The 20,848-nt window shown below is 40.8% G+C and overlaps 1 protein-coding gene across 5 annotated transcripts in view; it reads left to right on the top strand.

Annotated features, from left to right (window-relative positions):
- HIVEP1 (HIVEP zinc finger 1) overlaps positions 1 to 20,848 on the top strand; it is a 149,122-nt gene that overhangs the window by 98,760 nt on the left and 29,514 nt on the right. For all 5 annotated transcript variants that reach the window (XM_025444347.3, XM_035710453.2, XM_035710454.2 and 2 more), the window contains exons 4-5: positions 11,094 to 17,053; positions 20,268 to 20,401. In XM_025444347.3, the coding sequence (XP_025300132.2) occupies positions 11,094 to 17,053; positions 20,268 to 20,401 (6,094 nt within the window). The remainder of the gene's footprint in view (positions 1 to 11,093; positions 17,054 to 20,267; positions 20,402 to 20,848) is intronic.

The raw sequence follows: 20,848 nt of genomic DNA on the forward strand, positions 1-20,848 counted from the left end.
ATTACTAAAATGATTTGAAGCCTAAGTTGACATCTTCCTCCAGGGAACATTTTTATTTGCTTCTGCAAGGCTCCTAGGAGAACCAACAATCTCATATCAACTTAATCCAATTTGGGGGCCTGTGATTTTTCTCGGCCACTAGAAGTGAGTTGTTGTGCAGTGAAGCTTGCTTGGTCTCCATGCAGTTCTCTCATATTTCTAGAATAAAGCCCTTCAGGCTCTCAACTGGGAACATGTTGGTTTTCACAGAGATCCACAGATAGCATGCCCTGATTCTGTTTTTTATACCCTTGGCTCCTTTAGATTGTCAGAACTGCTCAGCCATTTACCTACTTCATCTGGACAAATCTTCCTAAGCAAAAGGAGCCCCAGCGCTGAATTCACCTTTTTTGGACTTTTATCCTCCCCTAGCTCTTGGCCCGCTAACTTTTCACTACCTTCCTACTGTTTCAGTGCCTCTAAGCTGATAACATTTGTGTTTTGTTTAGCTATTCTGTTACCTCAGAAGAGTATCATTTGAATTACTCCCATTACTATAAAAGTTCTTTGTATATTTAGAATGTCAACCTGTTATCTGCCTTATATGTTGTCATATTTTTCTTTTTGTCATTGGCTTTTTTATAAAAGAGGTGTTTGGTGTTTTCAAGATTTTATTTATTTGAGACAGAAGAGAGTGCGCGTGCATGCATGAGCTGGGGAGAAGAGAAGGACAAGCAGATTCTATGCTAAGTGTGGATCCCAATGCTGGGCTCAATCCCATGACGTTGAAATCATGATCTGAGCTAAAATCAAAAGTATAACACTCAACAGACTGAGCCACCGAGGCACCCCAAATAATTTTTTTATATGTACTCAGAGTTCTTCCAGAAAGTTCACTTCTTTCTGTGGTTTTATTTCTTACATCAAATCCATGAACTTAGTGTGGAATGTGGTGTTTGCTTAAGATCTACTTTCCTTTTTTGTTCCATGTGTGAAAACTGCATATTTAAAAACTGTATCATCTTTTCCTCAAGATTTTGAAATATACTACCTTTTTATATACTAAATGCATGTATATGATGGGATCTTTCTATGGGTTTTGGTTTAACCATAATCCAATTTTGAGAAAATACTGTTTAATCATTTAATGCCTCTGTGTTACATCATTCTTTTTCAGAATTTTATTATCTAATTTAAAATACTTTCCCAAGTGAAGATTAGAGTCATGTCACATTAAAAAGGGGGGGGGGGCAATTTTTCTATTCTTTAAAATTATATAAAATTTAGAAATTTGAAATGAATTGAATTGTTATCTACACAATATTCTTTCCAGGAACATGGTGTATTTGTCTTGTAAATCTTTTCTTAAATCATATCTGAAAACTTTAATTTTTTGTATGTTTTGGTTATTTTGTGCCAAATTTACTTCTAGGCATTTTTCTATTTTTATTGCTGTTACAAGTAGAATATTCTTGCCATTATTTATATTTTCTAACTAGTTATTTTTGGTATAAATGACAAGATTGATTTTTTTTTTTTATTTTGGGTAGACATCCACCTTCCTGAGCTCTTTTTAGATACAGATTTCCGGTTATTTTTCATAGATTCTCTGGGAAACCATTATGTTATCAGCAAATAAGACTACTTTCTTCCTCACCATTATTTATATCTCATTTCTTTTTATTGCTACTGCGTTAGCTACATCATCTAAAGAACTGATTAAAAGTCATAGTGATTATGGCAAAACCCCCCTTGTTGTTCCCTGGTGCAAGAGATTTCTCTAGTGTTTGATTTTGAATGTTACGTATCACCAGAATGGTAATTATTCTTTATTGTATTTTCCTATTTCTCTAAAGTTTTGTTTTGATTTCTCAGATTTCTCTGTGATTTCCTCTCTGACCCCTAGGCTATTTAGAAATATGTTGTTTAATTTCCAAATATTTGGGGATTTTCCAGATATCTTTCTACTATTTATTTCTCCATTTAATTTTGTTGTGGTCAGAGAACATACTTTATATGTCCTTTTAACCTTTTTGAGCAGCAGACTGTTTTTAAATATAAAGTCACATGTGCCCAGTGGCTACCTGTATTAGTTTTCTATGGCTACATAACAAATTACTATGAACTTAGTGCTTTAAAGAAATACTTCTTATCTTATAGTTTTGTAGGACAGAAACCTGACATGGTCTCACTGGGTGTAATCAAAATGTTAGCAGGGCTGCTTCTTTCTGAAGTCTGTAGGTGAGAATCTGTTTTTTACTCATTCAGATGTTGGCAATTAAATTCCTGTGTCTGTAGACCTGAATTCTTCTGTCCTGCTGGCCTTCCCAGCTTCTAATGTCCACCTGTATTCCTTGGATCTTGGCTCCCTTCTTCCCATCTCTGAAGCCAGTAATAGCTGGTCAGGTTTGTCGCACCTGAGGTATCTCTCTCTCTCTCTCTCTCTCTCTCTCCCCCCCATCTTCTTCTTGTCAGTTGATTGAGTTTGAAGAGGTCTTCTGATCATCCACGATTGTGTCTGCATTTTAATGTCCATAATCTTATCACATCTACAAAGTCTCCTGTGTACATATAAGGGTACATAGTCTCCAATTCTGGGAATTGGGGTGTTCTCATTTTGCAGAGCCATTATTTTGCCACACTACCATATTGGACAGTGCAGTGTCACACTGCATTATATTTTAAAGTGATGGAATTTTAAAGATTCTTTTACAAATTTTCTTTTATTGCTACCATTTTCAGAGCTCTTCATATATGTAGATCCAAATTAAGATTTTAACATTTCAGTACAGTCCAGTTGGCAATGAATGTTCTCAGTTTTTGTTTTTCTATCAAAGTCTTTGTTTTGCCTTCATTTTTGAAAACTATTATCTTTTGATGAAGAATTCTGGGTCAGCCATTTATTTTTTCTTTGAGTAGTGTGAAAATGCCGCTGTACAATTTCTGTTGAGAAGTTTGCTTTAATTTTTATCTTTGATTCTCTGTGTGTGATACTTTTATCTAACTTCTGGGTACCTACGAGGTTTTGTCTTTTTCTTTGGTTTTCAGCACATTGAATATGATTTGTCAATGTTGTTTTTTTCCCTTCCTTCTTTCCTTTTCTTACTTTTATTTTATTTTCTTGCTTTTCTTTTCATCTTATTCTTACTTATCCTGTTGGGGTTCTCTAGACTTTTTGGATCTGTGGTTTGTTTATTTCTTTTTTTTTTTTTTAAATTTTTTTTTTAATTTTTATTTATTTATGATAGTCCCAGAGAGAGAGAGAGAGAGAGAGAGGCAGAGACATAGGCAGAGAAGCAGGCTCCATGCACCGGGAGCCTGATGTGGGATTCGATCCCGGGTCTCCAGGATCGCGCCCTGGGCCAAAGGCAGGCGCCAAACCGCTGCGCCACCCAGGGATCCCGGTTTGTTTATTTCTTTACCTATTTCTTCTACTGTATTTGTTCTTCTCTTTTTGTGATTCCAGTTATACATTAGGTTACTTGATATTGTCTTATGGATCTTGGATGCACTGTTCTTGTTTTGTCCTCTTTTGTTTCCATACTGTTTTTCTTCTTTGTGTTCCTGTTTGGTTAATTTTTATTGTAAGTTCACTGACTCCTTAGTTTTGTCAGGTCTCCTAGTGAGTCTGTAAAAGGCTTTGCCTGTCTCTGTTTTACTTTGTCTTTTATTGTTAGTATTTTCATTTGACCTTCTGTGTGTTTAAATTAGGTAGGGTGGACAGGAACAGCCTAGAGGTAACATTGGTGTCAGACTGTAAAAGTTGAAAATGATACAGTCACTTAAAAGAGTTGAGAGTAGGGAGGGCTTTTCAGGAGCTGACAAGTACAAATTCCCAGGGGCAGAAGGGAGATGGGCCTCTTGGAAGATCAGAAAGTTCACCAGTGTTGTTGAAACATAGTGAGTGCTGGGAAGTGAGTTATGAAGGGAGGTCAAAAATGTAGTCAGAGCCAGATGACCATGCCATCTCTTTAACCAGGCTACATATTTGAATTACATGAGGAAGGGGAAGAACGTGAGATGAATTGAATGTGGCTTGCTGTTGCTTGCTAAGTAAAAGTCATTCCCACATCTGCATGGTAGCCTCCCCATTACAAACATACCTCAGAAGTATTTCAGGTTTGGTTTCAGACATCACAATAAAGCAAGTATCTCAGTAAAGTGAGTCAAGTGAATTTTTGGTTTCCCGGTGCATATAAAAGTTATGTTTACACTATACTGGAATCGGTTAGGTGTACAATACCTATTATGCCTATAAGAAAGTTAAAGATAGACTTAAAAAAAACAACACTGTATTGCTAAGAAACGCTAGCCATCTTCCATACTTTCTGTGGGTGATAATTACTGATCATAACAAATATCATAATAACAAACAGTGTGAAATATTGCAAGAATTACCAAAATGGCACACAGAGATGTAAAGTGGGAAATGCTTCTGGAACAAATGGCACCGATCAGGGTGCCTGGGTGGCTCAGTGGTTGAGCATCTGCATTTGGTTCAGGTTGTGATCCTGGGGTCCTGGGATGAGTCCTGCATGGGGAGCCTGCTTATCCCTCTGCCTGTGTCTCTGCCTCCCTCTATGTGTCTCTCATGAGTAAATAAAATCTTTTTTTTTTTTTTAAAGATTTATTTATTTATTCATGATAGACATAGAGAGAGAGAAAGAGGCAGAGACACAGGAGGAGGGAGAAGCAGGCTCCATGCACCGGGAGCCCGACGTGGGATTCGATCCCGGGTCTCCAGGATCGCGCCCTGGGCCAAAGGCAGGCGCCAAACCGCTGCGCCACCCAGGGATCCCTAAATAAAATCTTTTTAAAAAAGAAAGAAAGAAAAAGAAAAATGGCCCCAATCAACTTCCTTGGTGAAGGGTTGCTGTAAACCTTCAATTTGTTTAAAAAAAAAAAAAAAAAAGGCACTATTGGCGAAGTGCAGCAAAGTGAAGCCGAATGACATAAGGTGTGCCTGTGTGCCTTTAGTATAGTTGTTTATCTCACATTAATTTATTTGTTATCTGTCTCACATATTCAGTCTCTGTGCTAACTTTTCCTTCCTGTTTATAACCACACCTTTGGAGTGGTTATGATTTGGAGGATTTCCTTCTCTTCCGCTGATGCTGACAGCCCTGCCTCTCCTTTTCTTCACAGCCACTTCTCAGAAGGTGTTCTGTATTCATCGTGCCCTCCCTCCCTCCCTCCCTCCCTCTTTTCCCTTTTGTGAAATGATTTTTAAACATACCATGGCCTCCTAATCCCAGTGACCACCAAACCCAGCACACTCTTGTTTATTCTTATTTCTCAGAATGAAATATTTCCACTGGCCACATCTTCTTTCTTAAAAATCTCTAAACCATGACATCCTGGGCACTTCACCATCACATTTTATCTTTCTCATTACCCCTTGTATATTTTCATTTCTAATCCACCCTAAATAGAGGGATTACCCAAGGTGCTGATGTCAGACCTCTCTATCTACCATATACTCTCTCTGGCTTATCATTTATGTGCTTTTACAAACCAGCTCTCACTGTGTACTCCCAGATCTCTGCCTCCAGCCCAGACTTCCCTCTAGGGAAAGAAAAGAATATGCATCTATATTTAATAGATCATAATTTTCGTATTGCTATGTCATCTTTGCAATTATTTTAAATGGATGTGTAATGTTATGTTAAGTGCCTCTGCTGTAATTAGCCTAACCATTTCTTGGTTGAAAATGTCTAGTCCTGGATTCGCAGCCACACTTTATAATTCTACACATGTATTGAGTTTGAGATTTGATGGGATGGAAAGTGAATTGCTTCCCTGCCCCCCCCCCCCCAAACTAGCTCTGGCCTCCTAGATAAAGATGGGAAATTCAGCAGAATCTTTGGTAGGTCTTTCTTCAGCTTTCTTGCTTTGAATCAGCTGAGAGGCCCCCACTGTCACTACCTGAGTTCAGGGTAGCATTCTAACTCTTGCATGAACTCCTGAAAGGCCTTCCTTGTGGTCTCTGTGTCCCTGGCCTTTTTACTCTCTGCTACAGCATGCTCTCAGTTGTGAGAGAACAAGTAGCTCATGTGTCCCCAGAATACAGAAGACCCTAAGATTTTCACACTCATGGGTCTCTGAGTAAATCTGAAAAAGAGATTGACCTTCAACCAAGGCAGGATTTTAAGCACACTATTAGATTGTAGTTCCCATGAACCTTGGGAGTATTTTTTGCCATATTTAACTGGCAACTCAGATGCTCTCCTGAGCCAGGAAATGTGTTTGCTTCCACTCTGTTATTCTCAAGAAGTAGTCCTGGAAACCAGCTAATGGTGCTGTTCTACACTCTTTGGTGTTCTTCTTAAAAAAATACAGGCACCCTAATGATTACCAGGCTTGTGCCTTGGAAAATGAAGTGCTGGTGCCTTAAATACAAAGAACTTGGGACCTATTTCTCTAACTGTTGTTCACCGGTCCCCCCATCAAGTGGCCTTTGTGATCTCTCCAAACTGTTCCAACCACCCACCTGATGGAGAACTGGCTCCTTAATGAAGCCCATCAGATCAGAGCTTCCAACAGTAGCCACACCACCAGCTTTAGTGTCACTCCTCAGTGTGATTTGTGTGTGTTAAGTGAATTCCTATTTGGATTTCCGAATGAGTGATGCCTCTAAGCTTTTGCGTGATTGACAGCCATTTCCAGTAGCACACCAACCAAGACACAAGTTACAGTGGTTGGTTGACTCCATTTTTGAGCTCCTTCCACCCTTTCCCACTCTGACTATGTATTATCACTATTTAAGGAAAGAAGGTTCTGTGCACCAGGCATTTCCAAGCCCAGTTTTAGTAAAACACAGCAGCCCGGGAACCATACTATAAAGCAGGGTGCATATTCTGAGCAGAAGGTGGGCCTGTGCACTGGCTGGTGGAGAATGGGCATGTCATAAAGGCACTGCCCTACCGCTGTCTTCCACCACTTGTCTCATGGTCTCTATTTCTCTTGGATCCTCTAATTAATTTTCAGTTTAGTCTACCATAACAGCAAAGTGCCTTTACAATTATTGAAAAGCACAGGTGCTGATGGTAACAGCTGCTCCCTTCTCAACCTCTGCCCTAACTGTACTCCTGCCTTGAGGCATTCTGATCTGTGCATCCTCTTAACTCTGTGGCCGACAATAACTGTGTACCAGACATCATAGATACAGCTACAATGTTTTATGATTGTGCTCTTTGCTGTAGATACAGGGGCAGGAGAAAATAACTTGTCGCTCTTCAGTGGATAGGTTTGAGATTAATCCCAATTAAAAACTACCCTGGGTGCTTCATTCTTGAACACCCAAGGGTCTGATGCTTCGTTCTACTCCAGGCATTGGCCCCCTTGAGGAGGCTTCTATCTGTAATTCCTAGCCAGATGGCTTAGCCATCCACCCTGTGCACTCCTGCCCCAAATCTGGTGAATCAAGGGATGGAGGGTAACAATCAGTGGTGAGGCACATACCTTGTTTCAGTTCCAACTGTAGGATGATAGTGTGGTGTTCATCTTAGATGTGCCTGGTACCCTTACCCTCTTGACATTCTTTCTGATGTATTCCAGCTTCCTCTCCCTTCACAACAACAACAAAGTCCTTATATTTAGAGACTGATCCAACATGTAGAGTCATCCCCACCAATAAAGTTGGAGGGGCTTTATCTCTCCAACAAGGAAAGTGAACCCTATTAAAGGAGACCTGACAAAATCTTAGAAGAGTGACCGCAACTCAGAAGAAAACCATTAGGAATATAGTCTCCACCAAATGCCACCCCCTCAATCCCCACCTCCCCCCCACGATCTCAGGCAATAGAAAAGCAGACAGAACATGAAAAGATAAGCCAAACACTTAGCCTTACAGAAAATATTACCTCAGAAACAGAAGTGTTTAAGCATTGAACTTAATAAGATCATAAATTTATTAAAGCGACAGCCCAAACATAGTATGAGACAATAAAATAAGATGAAATAGGAAATCTGGAACTAAGGGAACAAGATGAGAACAAAACAATATTCGCCCAAAACTTAATAAATAAATTTGAAACAATAAGGAACTTAAGGGCTCAAAAACTGAGTAACAAAAGGAAAAGCTTCAGATAATTCTAAAGAAGGCAAAAGAAAAAAAAAACCCTCAAAATGGAAGCAATTTAAATCATTGTAAGGATGATCTGGTATAAAGATAATTGGTATCTATAAAGGAGCCCAACCCAAAGAAAAAAAAATTGGCCAGAAAAGATCTATTTGAAGATATAATAAAAGAAAATTTTTCTGAAATGAAATGCTTCTCCTTCAGAGAAGGTCCCTGTGTTCTAGGGGAAAACAAAATATCAAAAATTGTATAGTGACAAACTCCATGCTGACTCCTAGTTATTTATAGGACTTGAGAAATAAAGAATTTTGCAGACATACAGACAGGAAAAAAGGCAAGTCACCCCAAAGAGGAGAGGCCACCAGTCAGGCTGGCTCTGAGCTTCTCCACTTCTGCATCACTACCAGAAAGCAAAGAAGTATGCAGAGTTTTGAAAGAAAAAATTGATGTATTAGCACCAAGAAAGTGTTAAAATTCAACTAGAGAAACCAAGAGTAAACAACTATGCAAATTGAATGTAAATGTTATATACTTTGACAAAAGAGAGAGGAGTTGGTCTTCATTTAAAATTGATGCATGTAGTTCAGAAAATCTGTTTAAAATATGTTTTTTTTTTTTTCAAAGTCTTAACTTCAGAGGAATTTTTTTTAGGAAAGTAGTATCTCTATAAAGAAATACAGATTTAAGTGTAGTTTTCCTTTATTTTCACTTTAGCTTCATTTTAAGTACAGTTAAATTTTACTCTTTCTGTTTAAGACATACATAGGATGGTGTATAGAATCCCTTGAAAAGTTAGTGTGGTATTTCTGGGTGTTTTGCCTGTGGGTTGAATTTTTACATTTTCCTTTGGAGTGTAAGACATTGTTTTAATTTTTTTTTTTTTTTTTTTTTTTACAAATTACTTTGTCTAAAAATAAAAGCTTATTCCAAAAAACACATAAAACATAACAAAGTAAACCCATCTACCAACCAAGGATCTGTTTAGGTCCTAGATAGGGTTTGGCACAGGCAGATTTTTTAATTTTTATTTTTACTTACTTTTATTTATTTTTAAGATTTTATTTATTTATTCATAAGACACAGAGAGAGACAGAGACACAGGCAGAGGAAGAAGCAGGCTCCCTGCACGAAGCCCAATGTGGAACTCGATCCCAGGACCCCAGGATCATGACCTAAACCCAAGGCAGATGCTCAACTACTGAGCCACCTAGGGGCCCCATGAGCAGATTTTGTAGAAACCTCTTGTATTTCCGAATGTTCTGACAGTTTGAACTGCTGCTCCTTTGGTTTCTCTTCTGTTTTTATATGTGTTTTGACAACATACTGGCTTTTACCTTTCTTACAACCCACCTCCATGCTTTTTGGAAATGATTGGGGAAACAACTCACCCCAGATGACGAGTATGACTTTTCTTTTCCTCCCATTTGCTTGGCATGGTTAATACGAGGCACAGAGTAAGTACATCATTAATTTCATTACATTCATCTTGGAAAGGGAAAACCAGTGGGAAACAGTTTATAAATGAGTGGATCAAAGCATAGAAGGGATTTGCTCAACATCATTTCTTATCAACAAACCTGATATTTCTTTTTCTTATTTTTCTTAGCTCCAATATCTTAGTTACAAGGCATCCCCCTAACTTTTATTTCTCATTTGATTATGATGGGTAAATGTCTCATTAGCATGTTAGTAATGTATTTTTCGTTAAGTTAATCTATGACAGCATATAAACTGATAATCACAGGATGACTAGGATATTTATCTTATGTAAATTTTTATCTTCAGTTAATATAAAGTGGTTATTATGATGTAAGCATTTTGGTCTAATATGAATTTCAGATACATGCATTGCAACCGCTATTTGAAGATAATCAGGAATTAGAGTATTTGACTTTTGTACAAATAAATAATGTGAGCTTGAATAATTTTTGTTTGTGTACCCAAGGATCCAGCAAATGGAAACCAATGAAATTATGACAAGTAATCACTGCTCAAAAATATAATAGTTGACAGAGATTGGGAGTGGTTGATGCCATTTAAATACTGATTTACTTTCAACACAACCAGAAAGGGAGGTAGTTTCACCCCTTCCCTCCAGCATTTAGCTCTATCTCCCTTCTTGTCATCAATGACAAAGAAACATAGACATTTTGTTCAGTTGGGGCACCTGAGTTGCCCAGTCAGTTAAGTGTCTGCCTTCAGCCCAAGTCATTATCCTGGAGCCCCACATTGGGCTCTCTGCTTGATGGGGAGTCTGCTTTTCCCTCTCCCTCTGCCCCACTTGTTCTCTCTCACGCATGCATTCTGTCTCTCTCTCAAATAGATAAAATCTTTAAAAAAAAGAATATTTTGTTCAGTTAAAATGGTGATTTTCTTTTTAAACTAAGGGCCATTATAGCATTATGACTTTTAAATTGTGTTGATGAAGAACCACAAATACGTAAATTTTTTTATTTTCATAAAGTTTTTGTTCATCGATAAAATTGCTCTATTAGCAATTCTTCATGCTTCTACCAGCTAATATCTCATGATCATCTGAGGTATGTTTCCTCTAAAAATCATTGTATAATAGCCTTTTTTCTTGTAAGAATATCAATATTGCATATTTTAAAACAATACTCTTAAAAATTTGCTAAGAAGTTTGCCTTACCCAGCATTAAAAGGTTGAATTTTCTTGCGGATGGGGCAGGTGTCAGACTGTTGTGTAGAGTCCTCGGCTGTCAATGTGAAGGGGAAGGATAATTTAGTTTTTGAAAGATCTGGTTCTCGGACCTTGGTGAGAGAGGTGGTCAAGTGAGTAACACAACATTCTGGAAATGTACACTTAGGTCTTTGTGTGATTGTTTCAATAGATTTTGATTGCCAGTATTCTTAAAGTTGCCAGAATGTTCCAATACAGCTTTATCCAAAATAAGCTTTCCTTAAACTACCTTCTTCAGTTGTCATAATGCTCTTCTGATTATATTAATTCTAAAAATATGAATAGAGTGTATATACCATTTTACCAATTGTTATTTTTAATTTGTTTTAACAGAAATCTTAGAGGCTGGCATTAAAGCAACTTCAGAGTCACTTAAAGGTGTGAAACGAAAAAAGATTGTAGCTGAGAATCACCTGAAAAAAATACCAAAATCCCCACTGAGGAATCCTCTTCAGGCAAAACATAAACAAAATACAGAAGAGTCATCTTTTGCCGTTCTTCAGAGTGCTTCAGAGTCTCACAAAAAACAGAATCCTAGTCCCGTAAAAAATGGGAAGCAGTTTACCAAACAAAACGGAGAAACACCTGGGGTAGTTGCCGAGGCCCCTAGATCCGAAGACTCTGTCTCCCCAAAGAAGCCCTTGTTTCTGCCGCACGCATCTGAACTGCGTCGATGGGGATCGGAAGGCTCTGACCCCACCGAGTTAGACTTCCTGGACACAAAATGTGACTCTGGTTCTTCGTCAAGTAAAACCAGGACTGACCACAGTGAATGTATCTCCTCCACTCGTAGTCCTACTTCTTCCTCTTACACAAACACCGCATTCGATGTCTTACTGAAAGCAATGGAGCCAGAGCTGAGCACCTTGTCCCGAAAGGGCTCGTCTTGTGCAGTTAAGATTGAAAAACTGAGACCAAATAAAACTGTACGACCCCCTTCTCAGTTAAACAACAGCTCAACGGATGCCCTGAATCAGACCCCGCAAGAATTTGTTTCTGAATCACAGCCTTCTCCTTGTACCTCATACGTAGTGCATGTGCCTGCCACTCAGAAGAATGAGCAAGCCACAGTTCAGTCAATTTCTCAGTCATACCATCAACACGAACACTTTGTTTCTAAACCTAACCAACAAAATCAGCAGCTTCCAGTGTGTCCAGCTTTCACGAGGTCGTTAGCAAATCTGCAAAATCAAGAGAATGCCAAAATCGAACAGGTTTATCATATAGCAGTGACGTCATCTGTGGCTCTGACCTCACCTTCCAGTAGAACTCAGGTTACTCCTCAAAACCAGCAAATGGATTCTGCTTCACCAATGTCAGTAAGTCCAGCCCATTCTACACAGTCAGCTCCCCTGCCAATTTATAATTCGACTCCTGTCGCCTCTGTCGTTAACCATAGCGTGGAACAAATGTGCAATCTTCTTCTGAAAGATCAGAAGCCCAAAAAACAAGGAAAATATATTTGTGAGTATTGCAATAGAGCTTGTGCAAAGCCCAGCGTGCTTTTAAAGCACATCCGCTCCCATACCGGAGAGCGACCCTATCCCTGTGTGACCTGTGGATTTTCATTTAAGACTAAAAGCAATCTGTACAAGCACAAAAAATCCCATGCACATACTATCAAACTGGGTCTTGTCTTACAACCGGATGCTGGTGGTTTGTTCTTGTCACAGGAGTCCCCCAAAGCACTTAGTATCCACTCAGACGTAGAAGACAGTGGGGAGAGTGATGAGGAGGGGGCTGCTGATGAAAGACAGAACGATCTGGCCTCCATGGACCTGCAGCCTGTGCAAATAATGAAAATGATTTCAAATTCTGAAGCTTTACCAAAATCAAGCTCCGTTCCAAGCAAACCAGACCATGTGGTGGGTGACTTTTCACTACAAGACAAAGCTTCAGAATCACAAGCTGTGACAGAGTTACCAAAAGTTGTGGTCCACCCGGTCAGCGTGTCCCCTTTAAGAGTTGACAGCCCAAAGCTTACAGATTCCAAGGCTGAACTGTCCAGTGCACAGAAGCAGAAGGACCTTCAGGGAGCCAGTGTACTGTCCCACTCAGCCTGGACATCCTCCCTAGAGACTGACGAGAAGTCTCGTCAAAAAGGGGATGTGAGTCAGCCAGAAGGGAAACAAGAACCACACATAGGAACGGTACATGCCCAACTACAAAGGCAGCAGGCTACGGACTGCCCCCAAGAGCAACAAGGAAAACTGCTGAGTCCTCGAAGCTTGGGAAGTACAGATTCTGGTTACTTTTCACGTTCTGAAAGTGCTGACCAGACAGCGAGTCCGCCGACTCCCTTTGCCAGAACGTTACCCACCATGGAACAAGACTCAAATAAGAATAATGGGCCCTCTGCACCTCGTATCAATACACCAGCACCCTCAACTCTATCAACAAATGAAAAAGCATTGCTTTTACCAGGTCAGATGCGCCCACCCTTGGCAACAAAAACACTTGAAGAACGGATATCAAAGCTTATCTCCGACAACGAAGCCTTGGTGGATGATAAGCAGCTGGATAGTGTAAAGCCACGGAGAACCTCTCTCTCACGACGAGGAAGTATCGATTCCCCCAAATCATACATTTTTAAAGATTCTTTTCAGTTTGATTTGAAACCAATGGGACGGAGAACAAGTTCAAGCTCTGATATACCAAAGTCCCCTTTCACCCCTACGGAAAAATCAAAGCAAGTGTTTCTTCTGTCTGTACCTTCCCTTGACTGTTTGCCTATTACAAGAAGTAACTCTATGCCTACCACAGGTTATTCAGCAGTACCTGCGAGCATAATACCTCCCCCCCACCCACTGAGAGGAAGCCAGTCATTTGATGACAAAATTGGCGCTTTCTACGATGATGTCTTTGTGTCAGGACCTAACACTTCTGTGCCCCAGAGTGCACATCCCCGTACCCTTGTCAGACAGTCAGCGGTTGAAGACTCTTCAGCAAGTGAAAATCACCTGCTCGGTACTGGACAGTCCTTGGATGAGAGCTATCAAGGATGTGGTGCCACTGGTGACACTGTATCGGCAAGGAACAAGTCATTGGCACCAGGCTCGCATTTAGAAAAAAAGAAGTCCCATCAGGGGCGAGGGACCATGTTTGAGTGTGAAACCTGTAGAAACAGGTATAGAAAACTGGAGAATTTTGAAAACCATAAGAAATTTTACTGCTCAGAGTTACACGGACCAAAAACAAAGGTAGCTGTGAGAGAATCTGAACACAGCCCTGTGCCGAATAGCACGCAGCCTCAGATTCTCCACTACAGAGTTGCTGGTTCCACAGGGGTGTGGGAACAGACGCCCCAGGTCAGAAAAAGGAGGAAAATGAAAAGCGTTGGAGATGATGATGAACTTCAGCAACACGAAAGGGGGGCTTCTCCAAAAAGCTCCGAAGGCCTTCCATTTCAGAATTCTCTGGGCCCCGCTTCCACTCTGTCTAAGCATAATATTGCAATAACAAGTGACCAGCAGCACAGAAACATACAGTTGCAAACCTCCCAAATCCAGTTGGTTGCCAGAGGCCCCGAGCAGACCACAGATCCAAAGCCGTCCCCTATCTCTGAGCAACACCTTGGTTCAACTGCCCAGGACAAGACAGAGCTGAAGAGGCAGGGAACCGGGATCTCAGTCATTCAGCATACAAACTCACTGAGCAGACCCAATTCATTCGACAAGCTTGAGTCTTTTGAAAGAGGTTCCCCCATTACCTTCCAGGAGCTGAATAGAACAGGGAAGCCTGGGCCTTTGAAAGTAATAGGAATTGCCCTAGAGGAAGGCCTCCCTCCTCAGAATACACCTCACCCTCACCAGCCTGTGCTGTCATCAGATGCTCTAAGAGGAGAACTTCAGGATGGTCTGAGAAAGAGTTCAAATGAACGACATGTGCTGGGACAGCCCTCCCGACTAGTTCGGCAACACAACATCCAAGTCCCAGAAATTCTAGTCACAGAAGAGCCGGATCGGGACCTGGAAGCCCAAGGCTATGATCAGGAAAAATCCGAAAAGTTCAGCTGGCCTCAGCGTAGTGAAACCTTGTCGAAGTTGCCAACAGAGAAGCTGCCACCCAAAAAGAAGAGGCTCCGTCTTGCCGAGATGGAGCATTCTTCAACAGAGTCAAGTTTTGACTCCACTCTGTCCAGGAGTCTGAGTAGGGAGAGTAGTTTATCTCACACTTCCAGTTTCTCAGCTTCATTAGATGTAGAGGATATTTCTAAAACTGAGGCTTCCTCCAAAATCGATTTTCTAAACAGAGCAGACTTTCTCATGATTCCAGCTGGCTCAAACACACTTAATGTTCCTGGAACTCACCGGGAAATGAGGCGTGCTGCCTCAGAACAGATTAGCTGCATGCAAACCTCCATGGAGGTCTCTGATTTCAGAAGTAAATCATTCGACTGTGGAAGCATAACCCCACCTCAGACAACACCACCTGTTGAATTGCAGCCCCTGAGGTCCCCTTCTGGCATGGGGGTCACTGGGCACGTGCCTCTCTTAGAAAGAAGGAGAGGTCCACTCATGCGGCAGATATCTTTGAACATAGCTCCAGATAGTCATGTGTCTCCTGTGAACCCACCATCTTTCCAAACAGTTGCTCTTCCTGGTGCGAACACAGCACCGTTTCAGGGCCCTCAGCTCACTAATGCATCTTTAGCCGAGTTTCCTGTAAATACTTTGCACTCCCAGACTCAAGTTAAGGATCAGCGAACTGAAACTTCCAGTTCCAGCTCTACTAACATCTTTCCTGTTCAACAGCTTTTTGGTATTAATTTGTTAAATCAAATCCACACACCCCTTGGCCATCAAAACACACAGATGTCTCTGCAAGTGTCTACACAGAGTGTCAAACCAGATGCAAATCCCAGTTTATGTGTGTCTTCTAAAAGTAAAGATTGCTTTGCTCCGAAATACCAACTTCACTGTCAGGTTTTCACTTCAAGCCAGTCTTGTTCTTCTAGTCCTGTACTTTCTTTGCCAAAGCAAGTTCTTTCGGATCCAGTTGGGGCTGACCACCGTGGGACTTCATTAGCGTTACCAACCAAATTAATAGATGCCATGCCTAATTCATGTGCTCAACCCCCACTGAAGCTTGGGCCACTCGGTGGTCAGGCACAGAAGGTGCCAACATCGTTTGCATTGCCTGTGCATCTGCAGAGTAACGTTCCAGCATACTGTTTTGCCACAGTCACACCTCTGCCACAAATCCTGGTGACACAAGATCTATCCAACCAGCCAATTTGCCAGGCTAATTGTAGCATGGTGCCAATCAGCGAAGACCAAAACTCCATGCCAAAATTGCAAAAAGATCACCAGAATGCTTTGCCAAACCCAGAGAAGGAACTTGTTTGTGAAAATGTTTTCCCAGAGATGGGCCAGAATTTTTCTCCACCAGATTCCCTGTCCATAACCCAGAAAATGTCTGTTGGTAGACTTTCCCCCCAGCAAGAATCCTCAGCTTCAAGTAAAAGGATGCTTTCCCCAGCAAATAGTTTAGATATTGCCATGGAAAAGCACCAGAAGAGAGCTAAAGATGAGAATGGGGCTGTTTGTACAACAGAGATTAGACCTTTGGAACCATTGAGTTCAAGACCTAGTGAAGTTAATAAACAGAAGAAACCCGTTTTAGTGAGGCAGGTTTGTACTACCGAACCTCTTGAAGGTGTGCTCTTGGAACAGGATATTTTTTCTCAACCTGAAATTAGTGGTGAGGCTCTTCCTTTGACAGATGTTTTACCAGCTGATCATTTGTCATCCGAACACTCGAAGTCTCTAGTTACAGAACCCATAAACGAACTACAAGAATTTGAAAAGGTCAAGTCATCCACATCCCTAACTCTTACAGTGAGAAATTCACCCATTCCTGCAGGTTCTCCTTCAGAATGTGTAGACAGTAACCAAGAAAGGAAGTCTCCAGGAGTTAAAACTCAGGGTGACAAAGAGACCATCCAAGAGCAAAGTCCAGCTGCAACCAGCACACTTTTAGTGTCTGATGTGGGAGACACACAGCAGCTGTCTTTCCCCAGCCTGAAGACCTCAACCAACTTTACGTGGTGTTACTTGTTAAGACAGAAGGCGTTGCATCTGCCTCAGAATGACCAGAAAACCTCAGCCTATACTGATTGGACAGTTAGTGCCAGTAATCCAAACCCACTTGGTTTGCCTACAAAAGTTGCTCTTTCTCTCCTTAATTCAAAACAGAAGACTGGAAAATCACTATATTGTCAAGCAATAACTACCCATTCCAAATCAGATTTATTGGTCTATTCAAGCAAGTGGAAAAGCAACCTGAGCAAGGTACTTGACATATCATTTATCTTCACAAATAGTTTGTGCCATGTCTTGGTGCCTTTAAATGTTTTAATTGGAAATTGTATCTTAATTTTGAGTGACAAATTGTGCTCTGTAAGTATCAAGTTACCCGAAAGAAAGGATGATAAGTTTACCCCGGGAGTTATACTGATAAGGGTTACAGGGAATCCTTCAGTGATTTTTATCTTGAAACATTTGAAAATAACTTGTCCTGAGCTGAGTATTTAAGTCCTTATGTGATGGTACAGATAACCACAGTTTTACTTTAATCTTTCTCTTATACTAAGTGGTAGGAGATTCCGTTTATGCTATGTCCCCCCTAGTGCAGGGGAACAGAAGTGTGACTAATCAAAGAGTGTTATATTTCACTTTGAAATATAAGCAGAGAGCCATTCACACTTACCCGTGTGTACCTGACCACTCTCCCCTTGCCTTGCAAGTCTCCACTCCCGCCCAGTGTTGGAATCATCTTAGTGCTAAAAGAAGAGTCACAGAATAGCTACTCATATGCTTGATAATTAAGTTAATTTGGTCAAGATGTAGAGAGTAAGGTCATAAAACTCTACTTTGGGGTTATTTGTGGAATCAATTTGAGTAGAGTTTTTGACTTCATAAAATGGGAAAAATCACTGAAGTGAGAATAAATAAATAGGTAAGGAGATCGTATTGAACTCTGCCATTCAGAATGATGGGCAAGTGCTTGACCTCTACAGATTCACAAGCGTCTAATACAGGCTCATAGACATGTATGTGCTTATCAATAAGAGCGTACTTACGTATCACAGTTAGAGTAGAGGTGTATTGCACTTTTAAGAAGGAAGTCTCTAACTTTGCCAGTAGGTTGAGGAGGTGTGAATACAGGGAAGATATTCCAAAAGTAGAGCTGAGTCCTTTTTAAAAAAGGAAAAAGTAGGAATTTTTTTTTTCAAGTGAACAAGAAGGAAAAATTTTGATAGTCCGCTGAAATGATACAGAAGTGAGAAAGCACTTGGTTTGTTTTAAGGAACCCTGAGGATTCTGCAATGGTCAGAAGGTGTTAAGTCTGAGACACCAACATGCTTTCAAGTGGGAAGTATAGGTAAAGACCAAAGAATTTGCATGATGATGGAGACCCATTGATCCATTTTCAGTGAAGAAGGGTGCATCCAAATCATTCAGAATTTAATTTTTAAATGCCCAGACTTTATGCTAGACCTACTAACTCTCAGAATCTTGGAAGATGATACCTGATTATGAGAATTTATTTATTTATTTTTGATTATGAGAATTTAAACAGAGCTTCATGAATATTCCTGAAGTGCCTATAGAAAAGTGGCTCCCCTTCAGTACCAAGTGCCTTGGTAGAAATGCCTCCGGAATGTGTATCTAGATGTGGAGCTAGGCAATGACTTCCAGTGGAAAGTGTCGGGATTCCTTGGTGCACTGGTATAATCAGTGAGCTTGCTCAGAGGGGGTGGAAGGAAGAAAGGCTCAGGATGGGTTTGGGGATCACTACTACTTAAAGGGTTGAATGGATAAAGGAAGCCCACACAGGAAACTAAAGAGATGGTTCACAGAGGAAAGAGGAGGACCCGTAGAAAGTGGGATCACATAGCTCAAGGAGAAAATTTCAAGAAAAGCTACTCAGACGGAGAAGTCAAATATAGGTCACAAAAAGATGAAGACGAACATGGTTCCTGGACTGAGCAGTTCTAATATCGCTGGTGACTCGGGTTGTAGGGGCAGGTGGTTGTGGAGGACTGGGTGCTGGATTGACTGTTCACTCCCAACCCAGATGTTAATGTATTTATAATTCAAAATGGACAGGAAGGGGCAGGTGCTGAAGTGAAATGATTTCCAAGAGAAGCAAGGTATCAACAACAGACTGCACAGGTGGTCAAGCATATAAAGACTAAGGAAGGGATATAAGGATCTTGGGATGTTTAGCTCATTGGTGACTGTGAGTAGAAGCCAGATTTGACAGTAAGAAAGTGAACGAAAGATTAAGTGGGAATTAGGTATTGAAAAGAAGCTAAAAAGTAGGGTTAGTGTTAACAGTATAGAGTCAAGGGAAGGGATGTGTATACATTGCAGATTGCGGGGAACCCGATTTGTTTGCCAGGAGAAGAGGAGATCAAACCATTTTTGCTTGTCAGGGTCAGTGTCATTAGCTCCTCACACTAGTTTTCTGAGACACTGGGCCAGCAGCTTTGCTATACTCCTGGCCTCAAAAGGACAGGGGCTACCCAGGGTACCCCTGCGGCTGCACGGGCTCTCCATCCATGGTGCACCGCTCTCATGTCACTTGCTGGTAGTGAAGTCACGTCAATACAGAGCCCTCTGCTAGGGGCTGTGGTATTTAAAGGTTTGCAAAAATGGTCCCTTGATCAGAAAAGTCGGGCCTCACGTTGACTTTGGCTAGAGGACGGGGGTTTGAGCCTTGGCTGTTAAGCTTGACCTCAGACAAGTGACTTCACCCCGAGAGTGCCTGTCCTCACTGGCCGTAACCTCCTATGCTGCCTGCCTCACCAGAGATAGAAGAATGGCAGTGACCAAGGAGAGGAAACATGTGTGACATCCTAAGGCGCTGTCACTATGAAGTCTTCATAGGAAATGCACATGTTGTTTATCACTTTGATGTTTGCTACCTAGTTTCCTAGAGAATTATTACCAGGCCACAGCCTGACTTCTGACCAGCGTCGCACAGTTATCAGCATTCAGGAACTTTTGAGAAGATAGAGGGGAGCATCATTCTGGTTTAAAACAATAGGAGACAAGGAGACTGTTGGGAATGAGGCTTCTGCTTGACAGGTGCACGGTTATAGTGCGTTCAAGTTGAAGGGGATGTAGTCAGGTGTCTCGGGAGTCTAAGACATAGTTATACCATCCAGGGGAGCCTGCTCTTTCCTGTCTCCCGCAGAATAAAGAATAAAGCTCTTTAATAATTAAATTGTAGTGTGAGTGGTTGGTGAGCGGATTGCGGTGGGATTCTCAAACAACGCACAATTTCCTGGTTTGCTGTGGTGCAGGCAGAGCTGAAAGCTAAGGGAGGGGGAGAGAGCCAATGACCTGTAAACATGTTGAATTCCTCGAAATGCATTCCATTTAAGTTACCTACATGTACAGTTCTCTGCCATGTTCTGATTTCCAAGTGAAACATTGGCATGTTTGTGTTTCCAGTTTTATTAAATTAGTTTCTCTTTTTTTTTTTCCCTTTCAGAGAGCATTAGGTAATCAAAAGTCCACAGTAGTTGAATTCAGCAATAAAGATGCCTCTGAAATTAACAGTGAGCAAGATAAAGAAAATTCCTTAATCAAAAGTGAACCAAGAAGAATTAAAATATTTGATGGAGGGCAAGTACAAATTTTACTTTTTAAATGTACATTTAAACGCACTTTTTAAATGTACATTTGCTTTCATGTGACTGAAGACTTACCAGTGCCAATTTTATATAAATGTTACAAGGTTTCTCAGCTTATTAACAGAATCTTCGTGGCAAAATATATGTTAGATTATCGTGTTAAATAATTCCATTCTGATCAAGAGAATATTTAGGAAACATTGTAGGTCCTAGGAAGCGGTTAAGAACTGCTTTCAGGGTAAACTCTGGGTTTCACGTGGATTTACAATAAGGAGTGCCCTGGGCAATCTGCTGTCCGATAAATTTACTGCCTATCTGATGCCTTTGTATATCTGGTAATGAGAAGAATACATGGTAAAAGCTGACTGTAGTTCTGGCGAAGCCAAGAAATATTTCAATATTTACAGTTGTAACTGAATTTAATAATAAGACAACCTTT

This window comes from Canis lupus, chromosome 35, assembly GCF_003254725.2.
Source record: "Canis lupus dingo isolate Sandy chromosome 35, ASM325472v2, whole genome shotgun sequence".
NCBI classification, from domain to species: Eukaryota; Metazoa; Chordata; class Mammalia; order Carnivora; family Canidae; genus Canis; species Canis lupus.